Raw genomic sequence first — 21,845 nt, 5'->3', positions numbered from 1 at the left:
GGAGCCTGCATAGGACTGACCCAGGCCTTTTACATACATGCAACAGTTGTGTAACTTGGCCTACTTATGGGACTCTTAGTAGTGGAAGCAGGGGCTGCCCCTGCTTTGGCAAGCTTTTGGAACCTATTCCTCATACTGGGTCGCCTTGCCCAGCCTTAATACAAGGGGAGGAGCTTAGTCCTACTGCAGCTTAATATGCCATGCTTTGTTGATGCCTATAGGAGCCCTGCCCCTTTCTGAACAGAAACAGAGAAGTGGATTGGGGGAATGGAGGGAAGATGGAGGGAGGGAATGAAAGGAGAGGAAGAGGGGAAACTGATCGGGATGTAAATAAATGAATAAATTAATACAAAACTTTTAGAAGCAATTTAAATAATAAATGAGGTTTAAAATGTGTTTAATGGGTCTATATGTATAACAATCCATTCAGCTGTAGACTTACAGATGCTGTCTTTGTGTTATAACAGAAACACATTAACAGTCACCATGGTTAAGTGGATAATGATCTTAGCTTTCTTTGTATCTTCATGTAATGCTGCTTAGGGGTCTAATTGTATTTACTATAGCCTACAATAACTATGGAATAAGATCATTTTTTTAAAAAAGTTAACCATGTTCTCCAATTTCTGGGGGAAATGGTGTTTTAAAAGCATTTAGAACTAAACAGGCAAAGTCAATGTGTTCTTGGCCTGGCAGGATAGCTCAGCAGATAAGGGCTCTTGCAGCCACGTCAGGACCCGAGTTTGATTCCGGGGACCCACATGGTGGAAGGAGAGAGCCATCTCCTACAAGTTGTCCTCTGACTTAGCCATGCACGCTGCAGTACAACGTGCACACACTCACATGAACTAAACAAATAAATGTAGAAAGTGTTTTAAAACCCATTCTTCTCTAAGTTCAGGTAGAGACCGGAAGGAACAACACACAAGGAACTTCCTAGAGTCTGTTTATGGATGCAAATGCTAATTACAAAACAGGAAGATCATGCGCTTAAGGCCAGTGTGGCTATACAGCAAGACCCTGTCAGAAAGCACCAGAAGGGAGCAAAGGGTTCTGTTTGTGAAAAAGCTGTAAGCACCTGTTCGCCTTCCCTTCTTCCTCTTCTTCCTCTTCTTCCCCTCTTTCCGTGTGTGTGTGTGTGTGTGTGTGTGTGTGTGTGAGAGAGAGAGAGAGAGAGAGAGAGTGTGTGTGTGTCTAAGTCTATGTGTGTCTGAGTCTGTGTATGAGTATGTGTGTGTGAGAGAGAGAGTGTGTGTCTAAGTCTGTGTGTCTGAGTCTGTGTATGAGTATGTGTGTGTGTGTGTGTGTGTATATATGTGTCTGAGTCTGTGTATGTGAGTGTGTGTATATGAGTTTGTGTGTGTGCGCGCACACACACACACACACACACACACACACACGTTGATGCTGGGGGTTGGACTCAAGGTCTCACACAAACTAAGCAAATGCTTCGTCACTGAGCTATAGCCCCACCCCACTGATACTCTGTGTTATCCTCCAAAAACAAAAGATTTAGTCAGATAAAATGAAGTGGTGCATGAGGCAGGAGGATCACCTGAGCCTGTGAGTTTGAGACCAGCCTCAGCAACACAGTGAGACTCCATCTCAAAGAAAAGCATTAAGCATTTCTGGTAGTGGGAATGTTTATTCTAACACTGTGTAGGAAAAGGAAAATGGAAATGGTCCCAGGCATGGCAGGTGTCCTGCTGCAAAAAAAAAAAAAAAAAAAAAAAAAAAAAAAAAGTGATAATGATAATTTGGCACTGTTTCTGCAATGATTTGAGGCATGTCTTATACACCTGTTCTGTATTAAAATCTCTGCAGAGCTGGGCAAAGTGTCATGTGTCTATAATCCCAGCACAGAAGGTGGAGGCAGAAGGGTAAGTTTGAAGTAAGTGTGGTCTACATACTGAGACCCTGACTCAAAAAACAAAAAAACTCCTTAGAAGAAGTCAGGCTGCTACCCTCGCACATTCTCCTTGAACTCAGGGTTGGTGGCGTGTTTCAGTCCTATCTGCTCAGTAGGAATGAATGGAACTGACTGAATGTGTAAACAAACTGACACAAACGAGCTTATATCCTCCTCAGAAAATGAGATCTCAGTATCTCAGGGCTCTGTCTTCCTCCTCCTCCCACCCTGCCCTTCTCTGTCTATTTATCTCCCCACTGGGGATCAAAGCCAAGGTCATCTGCAGGCCAAGAACACAGCCCAGACTCCGTTTTTCCTTTCCCCCTTCCTCTGTGACTTCTAGAACATCCAGATCACCTCAGTTTCCAGGGGACAGGGAACTTTTCAAAGATCAGAGAACCTTAGAAATTCTAAGGATCATAAATATGGGTAGGAAAGCTGGGGCCACAGGATGTGAATTTATCCAAGGTCAAACCACCAGAGTGACGTCTAACTCCGGTCCTCGGAGAAAAAGTGACATGTCATGGACACTGTCCTCATCCTTACCCATAGAGATCAAGCCTCAAGCTGTCAAGGATCCTATGAGGAGCTCTGTTCCTGGAGGTCACAAACCTGATAACTAAGGAAGGGAAGTGATGTATCCAAGATCTCACAGCCAGCACACAGGAGAGTCACAGCATGAACTCAAACAGCCTGAATGCAGAGATTACTGCTTCTCTGCTAGATAGTTATTATATGATGGAGTACAGCATTCCTGCCTCAGCATCCTGACACTGGGATTACAGGTACGCACCATGTCTAGCTAAGCTTCCTCTAACTAGACCATAGACCATGGGATTGAGTCAAATTCTCTCCTTCCTTCCTTCCTTCCTTCCTTCCTTCCTTCCTTCCTTCCTTCCTTCCTTCTTTCTTCCCCCCTCCCCTGGCTGTCAGGAAGCTTAAAACCAAACAGAATGCTCAAAGCCCATACCACCATCCCCCAAAGATCACCCTGGTTTTGAGAGGCCCCAGCCAATCTCCTTCAACCCAGTCTCAGATTTAGGCCTCCACCCACCTCAGAGGCATAGGAATCATTATCTTCAGCTCGATAAGGCCTGAAGTTCCGACTGGGGTCAGGCTTAGAGTCCAAGTCACCAGCCCGGAAGGCCTCTCGGATTCTAGGCTCCCATTCCAGCAGGTCTCTGAAGTCAGATGGCTAAAGCGAGGGGCACAAGCAGAAGAGAGCCATGGGGAGAAGCCTGAGGAATACAGCACAAGGTCCCCACCAGGCCTCGGCTCCATAAGAGGCTCTGTCCACATGAGAGTGAGGCCCAGGAGAATCAGCCTTGCAAAATGGCCCCAGCCTTACCAGGGTGCATTGCCACCACTCAAGGACTCCTTGTTGCAAAGATGAATGAGTAGGCCAGAGAAAACACTAATTTTGTGAATGGCTTTTATGCAAAGCCTTCTGAAACAGTCCCATTGCTCAACCACCTGTGTGATTCCCAGCTCTCTCTTCCTTCGGGATGGAACAAGGAGACTCAATATGGGGCTGTCCACTTGTTTAAGAAGCCGTCTCAAGCCATAGCAGCAAAGCATGAGTTGAAGCTGCTATAGTATAGCGCCACACATGGAAATCTGCTGCTCACAGGATGGAAACCAAACTGCTCCATGCTCTCTGCAGCCCAGCCTTACTACTCTGCACAGTTCCTTGAACCTAGCATGCTCCTTCTATATGATCTGAGCCTCTTTAAGATCTAGGACAAGTTCCTCATTGATAGTAACTACCTTTCTTTTGGGTCCCTCTTCTCTTTCTCATATCATAGTCACAGTCTTCTTATGTTGATTAATTCTTCCTCATTTGTCAATAAGGACCTTTGGAGTGGGAATTCTATTCCTATATGGTTCTACAGACCATCAACCATCCTGTGCTGAGCACAAAGGGTGGGAACTATCAACAAAATATCCCAGCAAACAGATAGGAAATACAGTGCATGAGGAAGACGCTGTGCATGAGCACAAAGGGTAGGGCCTAGCAACAAGGTATCCAGCAAATAGACATGGAATACAGTTCATGAGGAAGACATGCTATTCAGCAACAGTAGCTATAACATGAAGCAAAAGGACTGAAAAACAAGCACAGGAGAGGGCATATGCAAGTTTAGAAGGTGGGCTTCCAGGACCAACTAGATGCAAGCATCTGAAATGTTTAACTGCAACCAAGAAACTGCAGTTCAATCCTATGTCATCTTTGTCCATTTAATTTTAAAGATTTGTCTTGGGAGTTTTGTTTTGTTTCTATTCTGTCCTGGGAATGGAGCCTGTGCCGCCTGCTAAGACAGGTGCCTTACCACTGAGCCACATCCCCACATGGCTGATGTATGTGATGGCTGTATTGAACACCAACAATCAATACCATCTACAGAGGTTTTGGCAGAAAGTGGTAAACAGGGACACAAGATGTCCATTTATTTTTGTCTCTGCTTCAAATGTTTATGTATTGCTTTTGCAATAATACTTTGCAAATTTTTGGATATCTTTGCTGTTATAGTTTTTCTAAGTAGCATGTCATGGATATCAAGAATAAGCTTCTCAAAAAACTCATCAAAATATTTTTTTAAAGAAACTGCAAATATTTGCTTTAAACTTTAAAATTATGGGCTGCTAAGTTAACTTAGTGAGTAAAGGCACTTGCTACCAAGCCTGGCAAACTGAGTTGATCTCCAGGACCATCTGAGAACTGACTCCTGTGACTACTACATGTCCAAGTGCGGGGGAGGGAGAAGAGGGGAGGGAGGAGAGGAGAGGAAAAAAGGGGCAATCTAGCAAGAAGATAGGCCCTCAGAATCAATCTTCATCCACAGCAAGCAAATGCATGCTGGGCAGTTCACTGAGTTATACTTAGTAAGCTGAAATAAATACATTTTTACTACCTGTAACAGCAAAGTGAACAAAGCCAGGTACCACTGTGTTTCGTTTGTATAATTCCATTTATATAAAGCTCAAAGATGGATAGAACCAGGAGGCTGTCCTGGGGAGCAGGGATAGTGACTAACAGGGAGACTGAGCAGGACAGCCTTGGGGCTGGTCATGGTTTCATGACCACAAACTGTCAACTGCAGGAGAGTCGTAAAGTTGTTTGTACACATGGATTTTTGTCTTCCTCTGTTGTATGCCTCTTCCAGCACTAAGTTTGTATTTAACAAAAGTAACAGAACCCTGGCTGGGCATCTTACCTGGAAGTCAGAGCCAAGATCTTTGGCCAGCATGATTTCCTTGGAAGGTCCCTGGGAACCCAAGGCGGGCAGCGCAGGGAAGGGCTCAGACTGCTCCTTGGCAGAGCTCCCCAAGGCCACATCCACCTTGCGTGTGAAAGCGTTCAGTTCCTGCTGCAGCACACTCAGCCGCACCAAGATGGCATGGATGAGCTTAGCATCCCTGGGGCCCTCGCTGTTATCAGGAGCCTCGTGCAACCGCAAGTCTGCACACTCATTGTCCAGGCACAGCCGGAGGCCAACTGAGAAGCCATTGGCATCAGCCACCAGGACGTCGATGGCCTTGCTGACCAGGGCGGCCTGCTCCCGCAGTCCGGGCAGCGCCTCGGCCTCGCGCGCCCTACATAGCCGGGTGGTGTGGGGCTCCAGTGCCTCGCCCAGAGGGGCAGGCACACACTGTGCAGAGTCCCCAGCCTCAGCATCCGTCTCCAGCATGGGGCGTGTGCTCTGGCAGGAGGCCAAGTCGCAGCGCTGCAGGTTAGAGAGGAGCACGCGGTTCTCATACTGCAGCTTTTTGACCTTGCCGCTGAGCTCGCCGATCTGCAGTTTGGCAGCCGCCAGCTCCTCCTGTGAGGGCTCGCTGAGCACCGAGCAGCTGTCCTCCGACAGTGTCACGTCCAGCTCGTGTTCTGAGCGATATTTGGCCAGCTCATTCAGCAGCAACTTGTTCTGGTCCTCCAGCTCTGCCGAGGAGCGCCGCAGCAACTCAGCCTCCTCTTCCACAAACTGCAGGTGGCGCCGCAACTCGGCCAAGCTCTCCCCACACTCACCACCCAGAGCAGAGAAAGCCAGCCGGGCCTCGGGGCCTCCGCTGCCCCCGTGGTCCTTCATGTCGTCCATCTCAGCCCGGAGACCTCGGTTCTCCACCTCCAGCTCCACGATGCGCCGGCTCAGCAGATTGGCCTCCTCCTCCACCAGCTTCAGGTGCACCTTCAGCTCTGTCTCACGCGAGTGTGGAGCATCTGCCAGCTCCTCTGCAGACAGGGCTGCGTCCAAGTCTCCATACAGGGAGCGGTACTTGAGCAGCTCCTCCTTCATGCTGTCGTTCTCCTTGGCCAGTTTGGTGAGCTTCTTGCACATGAGGGCAGACTCCTCCTTTGCGAAATGCAGCTGGCATTTCAGGTCTGCGCTGTCCTCCTGCAGCCCAATGGGTACGGAGACAGACAACAGTAAGGAAGGTTATTGTCAGCTTGGATCCAGCCACAGCATTCTGGGGTGCACTGACTATGTCTTGAGAACACAGGGGTGAATCCTGGAGGCCACAGGAAGCAGAGCGGGGACACTGATATTGAGAGGCCAGGGCACACTATCTACACTCTAGGAGTCTTGGAGTCGGTGACAGTCTGACTGACTGGCTATTCCTGCTAGAATTGCCCCATCTGTAAAAGGGGACAGAAACATTCTGCTCTCACACGGTGACTGTTAAGTGGGAAAATGTACAGAGAGTGTCTGGCACCCTGGCTGTTAACAGGGTTCTGTGCCTGGCCTGTGCAAACCATGGTGCTTTTATCTAATTCTTACAACAAACCCACAGAATAGGAACAGATCAGAACAGGACCAGAAAGTGAAGTGATTTGTCTCAGTCAGGTGGCAACCAAGTCACAGAGCCCAGGTTCAAGGTTTCTGACTGAATCTTGAGTTTAGTTGTCTCTATGCTGTGTAAGCAACTTGTGGGTCCAGGAGTGTCTAAGCATGGGTTCAGTGTGGGCTTGGAGGAAGTAGTGGGTGGTGAAGTCTAGAAAACACACAGGGGAAGGAAATGCACAGGCGAGACATGGGGGGGGGGGACCTCTGGGGACTACCCAGGACAGTTAAAGTTGGTCTGGGCTTCCAAACTACATGCAGAGTGTGTGAGGGGTGCTGAGGAAGCACCTGTGCGGTGGGCTTCTTATCTGTCTTCCCCAGAGACCGGGTTCCTCTTTTCTTCAAGGAATGCTAAAGGGAGAGAAGAAACCAAATTGAAAGATCACAAAGATGATACACATCCAAAGGGTTGTCACAAAACAGTCACACTGAGGGCCCCAAGCCAGCCTGTATGTGTTAGCCAGCACCCAAGGCTGAGCCAGAGAGCACTGAGTGAGGGAGACAGACTGGAGGAAATAACTAAGTACCCCTGGCCAGGCCTCCCTCCTTGCTGCACCCGCTTGGGCCATTGTCATCCTGTTGGCTGCAAATGGAATTTGTGCTTTTGTTCATCTTTGTTCTTGCAGTTTGGGGCTTTTCTTTTCTTTTCTTCAGATTATAATATAATTGTATTATTTTCTCCCTTCCCTCCAACCCCTCTCACATACCTCCCCCTCATTCAAATTCATGGCCTCTTTCTTTTAAGTGTTGCTACATATGTGTGTGTTCTCAAATATATAAATACAACCGCTCACTCCAGATGTCACTTGTATGAATGTGTTTTCATGGCTGACACTTGTTTGTCTTTCATTAACTCATCAGAGATTTCCTGAGAACACCTCAGAGGGCAAATGACACGACACTGAATTAGACAAACAAGTACCAAAAGGATGCTGTGGTCCCTGCTTCAGGACCGAGATGCTCATGCCCCCAGGAAAGACCTCCAAGCTGAGGACTGTTCTTGGTTCTCAATTGGCCAGTTACTTGTTTCTTATCGGCTAGCTCTGTCTTAGGGAGCACCTGAAGTGCTCCCGCTTGGTGGAACCCACAGCTAAAGGCTAGCCCAGGCCCTATGCCTCGACCCCAAAGGGCCACTTGCACTAGTTGATGCCATCTGTGATTGGGTTTCTATTTCTGTCTCACTCCCTGTCACTGCCAAAGGGGCTCTTCCCTAAACACACTGCATGCAAATCTCCACTCACAGGAAGTGACATTTCATAGGACTTTGGACAGAAAATGAATACCAATGAACAAGATGTGGGTACAAAACTAGATACAGCATAGGAGATTAAAAAATGATTGTGAGAGACTAACAACAAGCAAAGGTTCAAAAGCCCAGAAACGTTGGAGGCAGGGGAACCAATACATTTGATTACACAGGCAAATACTACAGGGATTAAAAAAAAAAAAAAAAAAGAAGGAAAGTAAACCATCTTGGTCCTAGCACAGCTCAATGGTAAAAAACTGCCCCAATATGTTCCAAGCCCTGGGTTCCATCTTCAGAAACACACACACACACACACACACACACACACACACACACACACCAATAACGAACTGGTGAAAATGGGTTAGAAATACAAGACACAGCAGGGGAAGTCAGGCCCAGGGGGGCAGGCCTATAATTTCAGTTATTAAGGAGCTTGAGGCAGGAGAATCATAAATTCAAGGCCTGTCTGTGCAACAGATTAAGACCTTGTCTCATTTTAAAAAAAAGAAAAAAAGACACTGTTCAGTGGGAAAGAGCTTGCCCAGTGTGCGTGGGGCTCTAGGTTCCATCTCCAGTTCAGGGGGTGGGGGATAAGTTTACAGAAGAAAGGCAAATTGATCTTAACCCTGGAAAGATGCTTGGCCCCACTCAGGATGGAGACACCCAAAGGAAAGCTAGCTACCCCGAGATGCAGCTTCTCCATGATCAGATTGGCAAAAAGCCAAGCCATCTAACAATACATCCCATTGGTAAGGCTTGAGCTAAACAAGAAGGCTCGTTTATTGCTGGCAGGAGTGCAAAACGGCACAAGCCCCACGGTGGGGAATTTGAGGAAATGCTACAATAATCAGTGCTGAAGTTTCTTGTTGTTCAAAGAAGTCATTCAATTAGACGCACAATTCCGCTGAACACTTCCTCCCGAGAGAGGGATGATTCATGCCACCAGCTTTTGAAACCACACTTCGGTTGCTCTCAACTTTCTGAGTTGAGCTGCCCACTTGGATTTCTGAAAATGCTCCCCAGTGGCTTTTGATACCCCCCCAACCCTTACCTCTCACTCCCCATCACTGTAGGCAAGCCACTGACATAAAACAAGACTTGTTTGTTTAAAAGGTATTTATTTTTATTTTATGTGTATGGGTGTTCTGCCTGCATGTATGTTTGTGCATCACATGTATAGAGTGCCTGTGGAAGCCAGAAGAAGGCAGTGGATCTCCTGGGTCGGAAGTTACAGATGGCTGTGAGCTATCATGTGGTGCTAGGAATTGAACCTGGGTTCTTTGGAAGAGCAACCAGGGCTCTTAACCACTGAGCCATCTCTCCAACCCATCAAGCCCTGTTTTACAGGGGATAAGAAAGGGGCAGTGTAATTGGAAGTTTTTTGCTGTCCCTCCCTGTCTGATTGGACTGGCCCCAGCAGCCACTTATTAACTAATCATTCTTAGGCCAATGGCTCAGGCTTATTACTATCTAGCTCTTACTATTACATTATCTCATTTTTACTAATCTGTGTACACCATGTTGCAATGGCTTACCAGTAATGTGCAGGCATCTTACCCCTTTAGCAGCTAAATGGCTTCTTCCTAACTATGCCTCCTTTCTCTCTGTATCTCTGTTTGGATTTCCCACCTAGCTATATTCTCACCTACTACAGGCCAAAACAGCTTTATTCATCAACCAATAAAGTAACACATTCGCAGCATACAGAAGGACATCCACATCATTGCAAGAACTTGACCAGAGTTCTGTAGTAAATACAGAGCCAACCTGAGACCAATTCTTGACCTAGCTCTCCATTGCATTCCAAAGCCTTGGTGGGAGAAAATGTGTCTTTGATGATGGCCAGAGTGGAGCTAACAAAGTGGTTTTCAACCTGCATGCAGAGAAGAATTAATTGGGGAATTTAGGGAAAATACCAATGAAGGAATCACTCAGATTCTGGAATAACTGGTCTGGTGTAGGCCTCAGCCATTGAAGTTTAAAATCGCTTCCCATCAAAGCGGGTTGGCTCTGTCATGTGTGTGTGTCCACACAGGTGCATGCAAGTGTGTGTGCATGTGTGATGTGTGCGCACATGCGCACATGTGTGTTGTGTGTGGGGGGGTGTGGAGACTAGAGTACAGCCTCAGTGGGCACATGTGTATGCGTGCGTGCGTGCGTGCGTGCGTGCGTGCGTGTGTGTGTGTGTGTGTGTGTGTGTGTGTGTGTGTGTGTGTGTGTCTTTGCATGCTTGTGGAGATTAGAGGACAGCCTCGGGTATTCAGAAGCTCTCATCTTGCTTTTTTGAGATAGGGTTGCTCATTTGCCTGGAGCACACCAATTATGCTAGGCTGGCTACTAGGAAGCTGCAGGGTTCCTTCCTGGTGTTTTTACATCTTCTTAGCCCACACTAGGTCTACCTTAAAACTCCTTTAGGTCACAGAGAACTTTGGGAACACCAATAAGGCAGGAAGATGGAGATGGAGATGGAGTACAGATGCCACCAGCCTGCCAAGAGAGCCCCAGATCTTTCAAAAGAGGACTTACGCATGGGGGTCACAAAACACGCCCTTTCAGAGCTGGTGTACCACGACAGGGCCTGGAAGGGAGAGCTCAGAGGGAGACTGCCATGGAGTGATGAGGTGGTGCTCTGGGTCAGATTCTCAGCTAGAGATGGGCTGGCCGTCATAGGCTGAGTGGTGCCTTGGCTGTGGCCTCTGCTGTGAGTGGTTCTGGAGAACCCACACAGAGAAAACTCCTTTGCCTCCCTAGAAATCCATAAGCTAGGTGACCACAGCTCCACCAAGTTCCCTGATCACACAAAGGAAATGAAGAGACCCAATCTCTAAGGGTTCCCAGCTATCACATATGCACCCATGAGGTGTAAAAAGCCAGTAGGAATGACTGAGGGGTTGTGATAGTGGGCTGACAAATAATAGCCTAAACACTCTGTGAAGTAAACTACAGTAATACTCTGTGAAGTAAACTACAAATAAAGACTCCAACCCAATGTGGCCTCTAAATGAAGAATGAAGGAGCAAATGATGGGTGTGTCCACACAATAAAAACTTAGTCATGAAAGGAATGGGGTCCTGATGCTCAGGCCTGAACGGGCATCTTGAAGACACTGTGTGAAGTGAGCTAGGCCATCCTGACATGGCAGGCATTGTTTGGAACAGTTTCCTCTGAGATTAAAACATTCCATCCTGCAGGAAGGTAAATGACTCAAAAAGAAGTCCAGCAACAAAAGCTAGGAGAGGGTCCTGAGCTCAAAGAAGACTCTCAGAGGAGAAAAGCTGCAAAACTCTGAGACCAGACCAGTCGCCTGAAGAATCAGAAACCAGCCCAGCTGCCTGGAAGAGCTTTAGACCAGAGTCACCTAGGAAGGACACTCCAACCTGCTGAGCTGCCTGCAGGCTATGCAGTACACATTCCCCAGCCTTTGAGAGCTGTTGTCCATGCTGGGGTGGGTGGGACTTGGTGATGCAGCTGTCCGTGAGTCATTCCTGCTCCTGTAAGTAATCCTTCATCCATACTCCTGGAAGTAACCTCAATAAAACCTGTTGGTTCACAAAGCTGGACTTTTGTGGTATCTGTACTTTGGCTTGCCGTGGGATCTCTATCTTGGGTGTCTAGACCTGCATGTGCGTCTCCCCAGGAAGACAAAAAAGGCATGTGGCATCGGGTTCCACTTCCACAAAATGTCCAGGCCAGGCAAATTCTCAAAGATGGAAAATAAATTAATGGCATCCCAGAGCTGGGGGAGGAAGGAATGGGGAATGACTGCTAATAAATGTGAGGTTGACTTATTTTTTGAAGGGTGTAACGAATTGGAGAGTAGGGATGGATACACAATTGTGGAACCAACTAACTGTGCAGTGTAAAAGGGTAAACTTGGGTTAGGGATGTAACTTAAATGTAGAGCATTTGGCTGGCATGGGTTCAATTCATCATACTGCAAATAAAAAGGGGGAGGACAGATTCATAATATGCTAATTATACCTCAATAAAATGTTACAAAAAACAAAACAAAACTGAATACCTGGGCAAAGTGGCACACAACTATAAATTCAGCACTCTGTAGCAGAAGCAGGAAGAACGCCCCAAGTCCAAGACCAGCTCATCTGTATAACAAGTTCCAGGCCAACCTGGTGTACACAGTGAGTTCCAGGTGAGCCTGTACTACATAGCAAGCCCTATCACAAAACAAAACAGGAACACCCACATAACATACAAAAAATATAGCCATGCTGGCAGTGGTGGTGCATGCCTCTAATCCCAGCACTTCGTAGGCAGATGGATCTCTGGGTTTAAGGCCAGCCAGAGGGCTACACAGAGAAACTGTCTGGACAAACCAAAGCAAAGGAAACAAACAACCCTCCCCACAAAAAAACAGCAAAGCACAGATGTCAAGTAGATAAAGCCAAAACCCCCTCTCATGCGGCCCCATCCTCCTCTCCTCTGAGGGACCTTTGCCAACTGGTGTCCTCTGGAGTACTTCCTAGACCTTGGGCTCTGTGTTTAAGACTGAAATAGATGGTTCTGTTTGGGGCTTTCTTCCCTTCCTATGCTTATTTGATTCTGTGTTTTGTTTTGTTTTCATAATAAGCACTTGAGACTGAAGAAAACCCAAAAGCATCCAGCATTTTAAAAGGCTATATCTATGCAACATGACCCAGTGCATTACAGAAACCCTGTATGCAACCTAAGCCCATCTTTATTTTCTTTAAAGACATAGAAAGGTGCACTGTTAAACACAGAGAAAGACCCAGAAAAAATACAAAGCAAACTGTTAATCCCAGGTTAGGCAGATGAGAAGGGAGTGGCTGGGTAAGGCTTTCATTATTTTGTATATTTTCATACTACTTCTGTCATTTTGAATAGACGCCACAGTCACATGGTGACATTCAAAGAGCACAAAGAACAGAGAGAAGCAATGGCTCCCTAGTTTCCTGCCCCAAGGGCAGGCAGTGCAGCCAGAGCTTGCCAGAACATCCTAGAGTTATGCCAGGTATGCATTTATGGGCTTTAGCAATGGGATTTTTTTTTTTTTTTTTTGCCTCATTAAGTTTATATTACACTTTTAAATTTAAAGAAGCATGCACACATATACATAAAAATGTGTCTGTGTACACACATAAAATCCTGTAGGAAGTGTCTGTTCACCTCCCAAGTAGGAATCTCAGAGCACTGGATTGCAAGAACCTGGAAAGGTAGATCTTACGGGAGAAGGAAAACATCTACTGTTTTTGATTTTGAAGCTCTCTAAGAAGCCATGGTATACCTTGCCAGCAGGCAGGCTGAGGGGCTGGAACCTCTCAGAATGGAGGCAGGCCTGAAGCTGCACCTGGGGAGGTGGACCACAATGGTTCCAGTCATCCTGTCTTGCACTAAAATCTCCCCCACCACATGGAAGGTGTTTGGGCTCCTGCACTGCCCTGAGCTCAAGAGAGAAACCAAGGCAGATTCAGTGAGCAGAAGGACCACCCTCCCATCTGTTGAGTGGCATCTGGCCAGGAGGCAGGAGGACTGACTGCCTTGCCCCAAGGGAGCCAAGTTCTGTCAGAGCCTCTTTTTAGCACCCCCAGAGGTGAGGCCAGCCCTGCTCAAAAGACAGTGTTCTTGCTCTGGGCCTCTTAGGGCAGGCCAGGACCCCAGAGAGAATGCAGCCACAGGCACAGCAGGACCCAGCCCAAAGGCATACTCCCTACTCCTCATAAGGCTACTATGAGCATCCCTGGTCCAATCTATCCCAGCAAGAGCCTGAGCTCTGTCTTCCCCAGACAGCACCCTGGGGCTAGGAGAGAGCTGCTTAAACACATCTCAGGGCCCCCAACACCTCCTGTACTTCCTTGCTTCCAACTCACCAAATGTGGAAGGGTGTCTATAAGTCTCACTGAAATCGGATTGTGTGTACACAAAACAGACCATAAGGGGGACCTGGGTTGGGGCATATCTCTAGAGTAAGGTGTATTCCTTACAGAATGGCCAGAATGATAGGCAGACAAGCCATATAGTCCTTGGAGCAACTACCACTTCAGCGGAGAAAATAACATTTTTTAATTGCATCTTGTGTATATTTATGCACACATGGAAGCCAGGATATCGGTTGTCCTGCCTGCTCTGTCACTCTTGCCCTTACTCCTTTGAGACAAGGTTCCCACTGAACCTGCCCCTCAGTGCTGGGGTTGCAGGTCTGTTTGGGATCATGCCCAACTCTTTATGTGGGCTATGGAGATTTGAACTCATATCATCATGTTTACTCAGCAAGCTCTCTTAGCCTCTGAGCCATCCTAAAACCAGGAAAAGTAAGTTTAGACTCATGTCTCAAACCAAATATCATGGACAGGTTTCTGCATAGCTGTTCCTTCCATGTGCAGCTGCCAGCTCTGTGGGGACAGCCCCCGTGTGAGGCTGCAAAGGCTTCTCCAGGCCGGCAGCCAGTGGCTGGTTGAGATGGTAACGATAATAGTACATGCTGTATTTAGCAAGTGCTGATTCTAGGCTGAGCACTTCCCAGCCTGCCTCATTTCATTCTCACAAACACCCCTAAGCTGTAGGGACTGATTTTCCCTTTTTGTAAACAGATCAAGTGAGCACTAGAGCTGTTGTGCCATCTGCCCAAGGTTACAGTCACTTGCGAGCAAACAACAAAGCCAAGATTCACATCCAGGCCCACGTGGCTCCACGTCTGGTCTAGATCTGCTTGCAGCTTGCAGATGGGACCAGAGCATACTTCACAGCATCAGAACGGGATCAAGGAGGAAATCCAGGTGAGAAATCAGTGATGTGGGGACTGAGAAGGGCCCTTGATGACTCAGAGAAGTCAGCAGCATCTCTGCTAGGGGTTAGTATGAGTGTGGGAGGCCCAGGGCCCCGGGTTAGAATCCCTTATTCGCCTCTTCAATCTCATCTATAGACAACAATTCTGCTGCGGGGTGCATCTCCAAGAGAAATGCATAGAGTCACAAAAGCATGAACATGGGTGTCCTTTGCAACAGAAAGTGGGAGCCACTCAAATATCTACTAAAGATAAGTCACTCAACTCAAACAATGGATTATTACCCAGCCATGAAGAGAAATGCGGTTTTCAACATGGATGTCTAAACCCTGAAAGCCTTTCTGCTAAGTAATAGAAGGCCATCACCAAAGATCACATGTTGCTTGAGTCCATTTGAATGCAATCTCCTGAATGGATAAATCAATAGAGACACAAAACAGGCCAGCAGTTGCCAGGAGCTAGAGGGGTGGGGGTAGAGAGTGACTGCTGACAGGTGTGGGGTTGCTTAGGAGAGCAATGGGAATCTTCTGGAATTAGATCATGGTGAAGGCAGTACAACATCAATCTATGAAACTGATCTGTAAAACAATGTATTCAGTGATCACTGAAACAAACTGTAATTTTAAAATGTTCATGAAGGAGTAGTACTTATAAAGCAGGGACAGTGGAGGGTTAACTATCATGAAGGCACACAGGGAAGGCTGGAAGCTGTGCCTGGCACAGGGTAAGCACTCAGACACAGCAGCTATGTTAGGACAAATCACACTCACACTGGCTTTCTGCCTGAATACAAGGGGGATGATAGTGGAAGAAGGGACAGCTGCTATTACGATTCTTAAGCAGCAGCCCAGCTGAGCCACAGTGCCACTGCAGACAGCAGTTAGGGCATGCCACCTCCCTTCCGGCTCTCTCGCCAAGAGCCATCTCCATAGCAACAGCATCAGCTCAGGGCAGGGGCTCCCATTCTCAGTCAGTGACAACATTGTCTCAGCAACCTGTCAGGATGGCAAAGGCAGGACCTGAAGATAGGACTGTAGTTCTAGCAGAAGAATTGCTGAGGGACCCTTGTCTCCATAGCAACCATGTCAGGAAGGAGAAGGAGGAGGAGAGGGCAAACAGCAAATAAATAGGATCTGGAGCACCAGGAGGATAGAGCAGACTTCAGGCATCTGTTTCCCAGGGAAGAGAACTGGTCTTCAGCACCTACTCTGTGTCAGGGCCAATTCTAGGCTCTTTACATTAAATACTTAAAATTCCTTGAGTAGGGCTGTGGGGCAACTTAGTGGGTAAAGGCACCTGCCACCAACCCTGATGACCTGATCCCTGATCCTCAGGGTGGAAGAAAAGAATCAACTTTTTCAAGTTGTCTTTTGACCTCCACACAGACACAGATACATAGATTCTCTCTCTCTCTCTCTCTCTCTCTCTCTCTCTCTCTCTCTCTCTCTCTCTCTCTCTCGGCCTAACTTTGGGTCGGTGGTATGGCTCAAGAGTTCACCCTGCCCTGGTATGTATGAGATCTTAAAATAGCTTGTGGGATTTTTCAATATATACAGTTCTGTAACATTCTTTTTGGGCTCTAATAGGTCTCAAATCCTGGGGTTTCGTGTGTGTTAGGCAAGTGTTCTACTACTGAGCAATGTTCTCAGCCCTTTATGGCTTTTTTATTTCAAGAAAAGGTCTTAGCACATACTTTTCCATTTTTTAAACATGTGGTAAAGGTTATAGCATATAAATTTATCATCTTTAAACATTCTTTTTTAGTACAGTAAAATATATTTAAACATAAAGTTACCATTTTTGACTTTTGCTTTTGTTTTTCTGGTGCCAGATTTGAACCCAGGCTTTCCTTTTGAGACAGGGACTCATGTAGCCCAGAGTGGTTCAAACTCATTGTGGAGCTGAAAATGACCTGAACTCATGATCCTCCTGCTTTTGTCTCCCGTGTGCTGGGACAGTAGGTGGCAATACCATATCCTGCTTAAATCTACTCACTGTGTATGACCTCAAGCGCAATCTGTCTCCAAAACCCTTCCCTTGCTCCAAAATGAAACTCTGCCCTCCACCCCCCACCTAAGAGTAAGCCCTGGTTCCCTCCTCCCCTGCCCACTATCTCTCCTCTCTGGCTTATGAATCTGACTACTCTAGGATTCTCAGATAAATGGAACTTTACAACATGCATCCCCACACATCTGGCTTCTTTCACATGGCATGATGCGTTCAAGGCCCATCCAGGCTGTAGCGTGTATCAGCACTTCAATATTCCAGGTAAAACAACTGTCCCATACACATGCATACCAGGCTTTCCATATCCATCTACCCATCGCTCAGCATTTTGCTTCTGTCTTTGGACTACTGTGTGTGAATAATGCTGCTATGAACATGGGGGTACGAACCTTGTGTCCTTGCTCTCGGTTCTTTGGGATATACTGAGAACTGGGAACTGCTGGGCGATGCAGTTCACTAAGGTTTTGAGAAATGGTCACATGACCTTATTCTTTCTAACTTCATAGTATTCCATAATCACTCAAAAGGTTTTTGTTTTTCTTTTTTCCTTTTCTTTTCAGCCCTAGGTTTTGAACCCAGGGCCTCTCGTGTGCCAGGCATATACACTGTCTGGACTGCATCCCTGGCCCCTCCAGTTACACAAACACCCTTGTAAATTGGTACTACTTGCATCCTGACATCATAGAGCAGCGTTTCCAACATGTGGGTCATGACCCCTGTGGGGCTAAATGACCTTTTCACAGGGGACACCAAAGGCCATCAGAAAACACAGATATTTGCATTATGATTCATAACAATAGCAAAATTACAGTTATGAGGTAACAATGAAAATAATTTTATGGCTAGGGGTCACCACAACATGAGGCTCGGTTGCAGCATAAGGAAAGTTGAGAGCCATTGTCTTAGAGGAAGAAGCTGAGACTTGGAGAGGGGAAGTGGCTTCAGTCACATCTCTGCTGAGGCAAGTCTGGGGCAAACTCAACAAGCTGCAGCTGAGGGCCTCAGTTTCCCTATCTGTGCAAGCAGAATAGGCTGTGGAACAGGGTAGTTTGCAATGCCCCTTCTTTCCACCACCAGAGATGGGAGCAACAAGATTACGTCACAGATGGCACCCAGTGCTGTAGGCAGTAGGAAAGTTCACGAAGGGAAGACCCCACCCAGCTCTACAGCCCAATGCATGCCACTGCAGCCCTTAGGGCAGATGCTGCCCTCTCCACCCTGTGGGGCACTGGCACATGGCACCAACTCACCCAGAGTGAAGGACAGCCAAAGAATGCTCTGCCCTTGGGACTGTGATGCCTCAGCTCTGGACTGCTGGCATGCTGGCCCCCTTGGGAAGCTAGTAGGTGCCCCAGAAAATGTACAGCCTGGGATGCCTAATGAGCAGCCAACCAGCTGAGGACCAGCTGCATCTCCAAGACCAGAGGCCACCTAGTGTTTGGACCACAGACACCCCTGGAATTAGGAGGTATCTAGGCTTAACCATCACCCGGGCTGATGGTGTTCCACTGGCATTCTGAAAAGTCCCCGGCAGCCTGCATGACCTTGAGAACCCACCTCCCTCTCCCGGAAGGAAGCTGTTTGCTCAGCCGTGAAATGCAGCACAGCTTTGTTGGGCCTTTGCAAAGATTTCTGAGATAAACTGTCCTCATGTGAGCCTAACTCACAGCTGGAGGAGGGTACAGCAGGAGGAGAGGCTGACATCAACCAGGATGGGGGACATGGGGTCTGGAAGTCACATTCAGAGACAAAAGAGGGAAATCTAAGCCTAGCATCCTTCTCACAAACATGCCCACACAAGCTAGTCAGTAGCCCTCTCAGTGACCAGGGAACAACTGCCCAACCTTATAGATGAGGAACTGAGGGACAGAAGGCCAGGCCCTTACCCCCAATTAACCCCAGAGAGAGTAATTAATCCCAGTAAGTGTACCTTGTTCACCACTCTATTCTGAGTGTCCAGTGTAGAATACAGATGAGGTGTTCAGAAAAGATATACTGGAAGGATGAATGGACCCATCTCGGTCCACAAGCAACCAGGCGGGGATGTGCATCCCACCTGGGCCAACTGGGCCGCAGCTCTCACCTCTCTGGGACGCTCCAGCTCCGTCTGTAGCACCTGTTTGGCCAGCTCTGTCTCGATGAGCCTCTGCCGAAGCCCCTCATTCTCCTCCTCCAGCCGCATCCGCCTCTTCTCCACGGCCTCCAGCTCCTTATGAAGCCGCATGGAGATGTCCTTAGAGACCTGAGCCAGGGAGGGAGAGACAGAGAGGGCATGTTCAAGCTGGAAGACACACCTGAGTCCCAGTGACCATCCCACCTCAGTCACAGAGTCACCTCACCACCCTCACTCAGCAGATAAAGAAACCGAGGCACTAGATGTCCTAAGACTCGCCAAAAGCCATGAATCCAGGGATTAACAGGCCCCAAACCCAGGCATCCCAGCTCCCAATGTTGCCCCCCAAAGCTGTGATGATCTTGTTCTGTTCTTACGGGTGCTTCATATTCAGCAGGGGGAGCCTGTGAGGGCAGAGAGTTGGTTTGGAAGCCCAGCACACAATGGGCAGCATGGAACCCTCAGCAACCCATTTCCTGGCCCCAGGCTTCACTGTTCTCAGCTGTTATAAAATGGGTACAGCAGTTACAGGACAACCTCAGGGCCAACAAGAGGAGAACATCAGCTATTGCTCACGAAGCCTTCACCCGGCACCTGCCACAGTGAGTGTCGGCTGAGCCATGGCTGCTGCTCCCAGGAACCTATGTCCAGAGACAGGCATGACTTGCTGGAGGTCACAGTGACCCTGAGGCCTGTTCTGGAATACAGAACATGCCAGAATGACAAAGCCTAGGCAAGTGTCCAGATCATCATTTGGATGTGGCTAACTAGGGCAAGGCTCAGCAGCGAAAGCACCCCAGACCCTGGAGGATCCCCTCTGTCCTGCCCCTGCACTGGGGGAGGGGGGACTGGGAGGGAGTAAAGGGAGCCATCCTGGTAAAATGCAAACAAATGCTATCCCCAGGTAGGCTGGGTCCTGCTAACACCTACATGCTGGTCCTGCCCTCTTCACATACGCTCAGTGACTTTCTCAGGGTCACACACAGCAAGAATGGCTGGGCTGGACTAGGACTCCCTGCAGTTTGCAGGGGCCAGCAGAGCCAGGATCTCCCAGGAGTCCGAAGGCTTTGCCAGCAAAACCTGTGCGGCATAGACAGCCCAGCACCCAGGCCTGCCAATGTCGGAAATGACCATGTACCTCCTCCCTCTGGAAGGGAAGAGGCCCTTGCTGGCTCTGCCCGCTGCCTGGGCCCAAGCCCAGCACAGACCCTTTGGCAATGTGCAGGAAAGGCTAGGAAAAACAACAGTTGAGAGGAAACTGGGCATGGTTCTCTTCCCTCCTCTGCCCACTGCCCCCTCCAGCCCGAAGATCCCTGAGGGCCGGGACGGAGGCCTAAAGCCTCCCCTGCAGCCACTCTGGCCACGAAACTTTCCTCACCCATAAAGTAGGGTGATCAAATCCTTCAATATCAAAATCAAAAGAAGATTTTACAGAGAAGAAAACTAGATTCAAGCTCAGTGCCAGCATTCACTGTAAATGGGTGGCTACTCTGCTCTTGAGGGCATAAATGGCATCCCTGGTGCTTGGGTGGTGGCTGGAATCCAAAAGGTGATTTAAAAAAAAAACAAAAAACCAGGGCTTCTTATTTACTATTATTCTTGAATACTTTACAAAGTATTTATTTCATTGTTTACTTTACAATGCATTTATTTCATAGTTTCATGGCCCATTTTTGGTTGTGTAAAATACTTAACCACCAGGGCTGCACAAAGGCCACAAGGTCAAGGAATCATGTATACAAGGATTTCTATTTTAGGCTGTGCTGGGAATGAACCTTAGCCATCTGTGCACACTAGGCAAGCACTCGTCCACTCAGCTACATCTCCAGTCAGACTTTTTTTTTCCTCCACAGCCTAGCCTTGAGTTTGCTACTATCCAGGGATGGCCTTGAACTTCTGATCTTCCTGCCTCTGCCTCCCAAGTGCTGGGCTAAGAGGCATATGCCACCTTGCTGAGTCTATGCAGTGCTGAAGAACAACACCAGAGTTTCGTGCCTGCTAGGCAAGCACTCTGTCAGCTGAGCTACATCTCCGACCCAGTCACAAAAGCATGTATAACTTTAACATTACCCATTATTTCTTCGCCTCTTTATCCACCTTGGCCCAGGCTTATGGCTAGAGTCCCCAATGTGGGGTTATCAGGTCACTCAGAAAGCCCTCTTCTCAGCAACATGCCATTCATTCATTCATTATTCATTCCTTCATCTTGCCTTGGGGCTGGGGTGGAAGTGGTAGACCACAGAGACCAAGGCCATGCCTATCTGGATTCATTCACACGTCGCAGTAGTAGCAGATCAGGGCTCGGCATACACTAAACACCTTGCAAATGCTTGTTGGATGAGCAAACAAACCAGGGTCCAGCACATGAGGAAGGAGTGGCTGGCTGAATATATGTGGGGAGCTACACCTGCCCCTGCCCTACTGTCCACAGAGGGTTACTGGGGCAAGGGATCCTCACCCAAACATGCTTCCAATGGGAGGGGGTGGAGATAGGAGGTACCCCATATCCACCATGGCCTCCACCCGAGAAGCCCATCTGGTCTCCACGAGAGTTCCTGGATCCTCTTCCTTCTCCATGGCCTCCCTGCCTGTCCCCATGTCCTCCCCACCCCAGGGCCAAATGTACGGAAGCTCCACCCTCTCCCAGAAGCTGTAGAATTCCAGACAGAAAAGTCTATATGCTCAGATCCCTGCAGTGTCTTGCAGCCTTCATGAAGGTCAGGAAGCAAAGGCTACCATAGCTACCAGACTGAGCAACAGGAACCAGAGCCTGGCCCTGCCTTCCCCTCCCAGATTCCCAGTGGTGCCAGGGCCTGGGCTCTCACAGATCATTTCTAGAAGCAGTTAGCTCCTCCCCAGGCTCTCATAGGCTTTTCTCACCCCCAGGACACATTTTATTACCACTTTGAGGCTCAGAAAGAAAAGCTCAGTTGCCCAAAGTCACATGACTGAGGAGGTACCAAGCATGA

General features: G+C 48.1%; 1 protein-coding gene across 2 annotated transcripts in view; it reads right to left on the bottom strand.

Moving 5' to 3' along the window:
* Positions 1-21,845, bottom strand: part of Soga1 (suppressor of glucose, autophagy associated 1) — a 66,546-nt gene that overhangs the window by 23,521 nt on the left and 21,180 nt on the right. Inside the window, exons 3-6 of one of the 2 annotated variants that reach the window (XM_051187674.1) lie at positions 18,847-19,005; positions 7,036-7,098; positions 5,125-6,300; positions 2,964-3,104 (exon numbers count right to left, since the gene is read on the bottom strand). In XM_051187674.1, the coding sequence (XP_051043631.1) occupies positions 2,964-3,104; positions 5,125-6,300; positions 7,036-7,098; positions 18,847-19,005 (1,539 nt within the window). The remainder of the gene's footprint in view (positions 1-2,963; positions 3,105-5,124; positions 6,301-7,035; positions 7,099-18,846; positions 19,006-21,845) is intronic. The other variant, XM_051187684.1, reaches the window with a different exon arrangement.

The sequence above is a fragment of the Phodopus roborovskii genome, unplaced genomic scaffold, assembly GCF_943737965.1.
Source record: "Phodopus roborovskii unplaced genomic scaffold, PHOROB, whole genome shotgun sequence".
NCBI lineage: Eukaryota > Metazoa > Chordata > Mammalia > Rodentia > Cricetidae > Phodopus > Phodopus roborovskii.
This window is presented reverse-complemented; position numbering and strand designations above follow the sequence as displayed.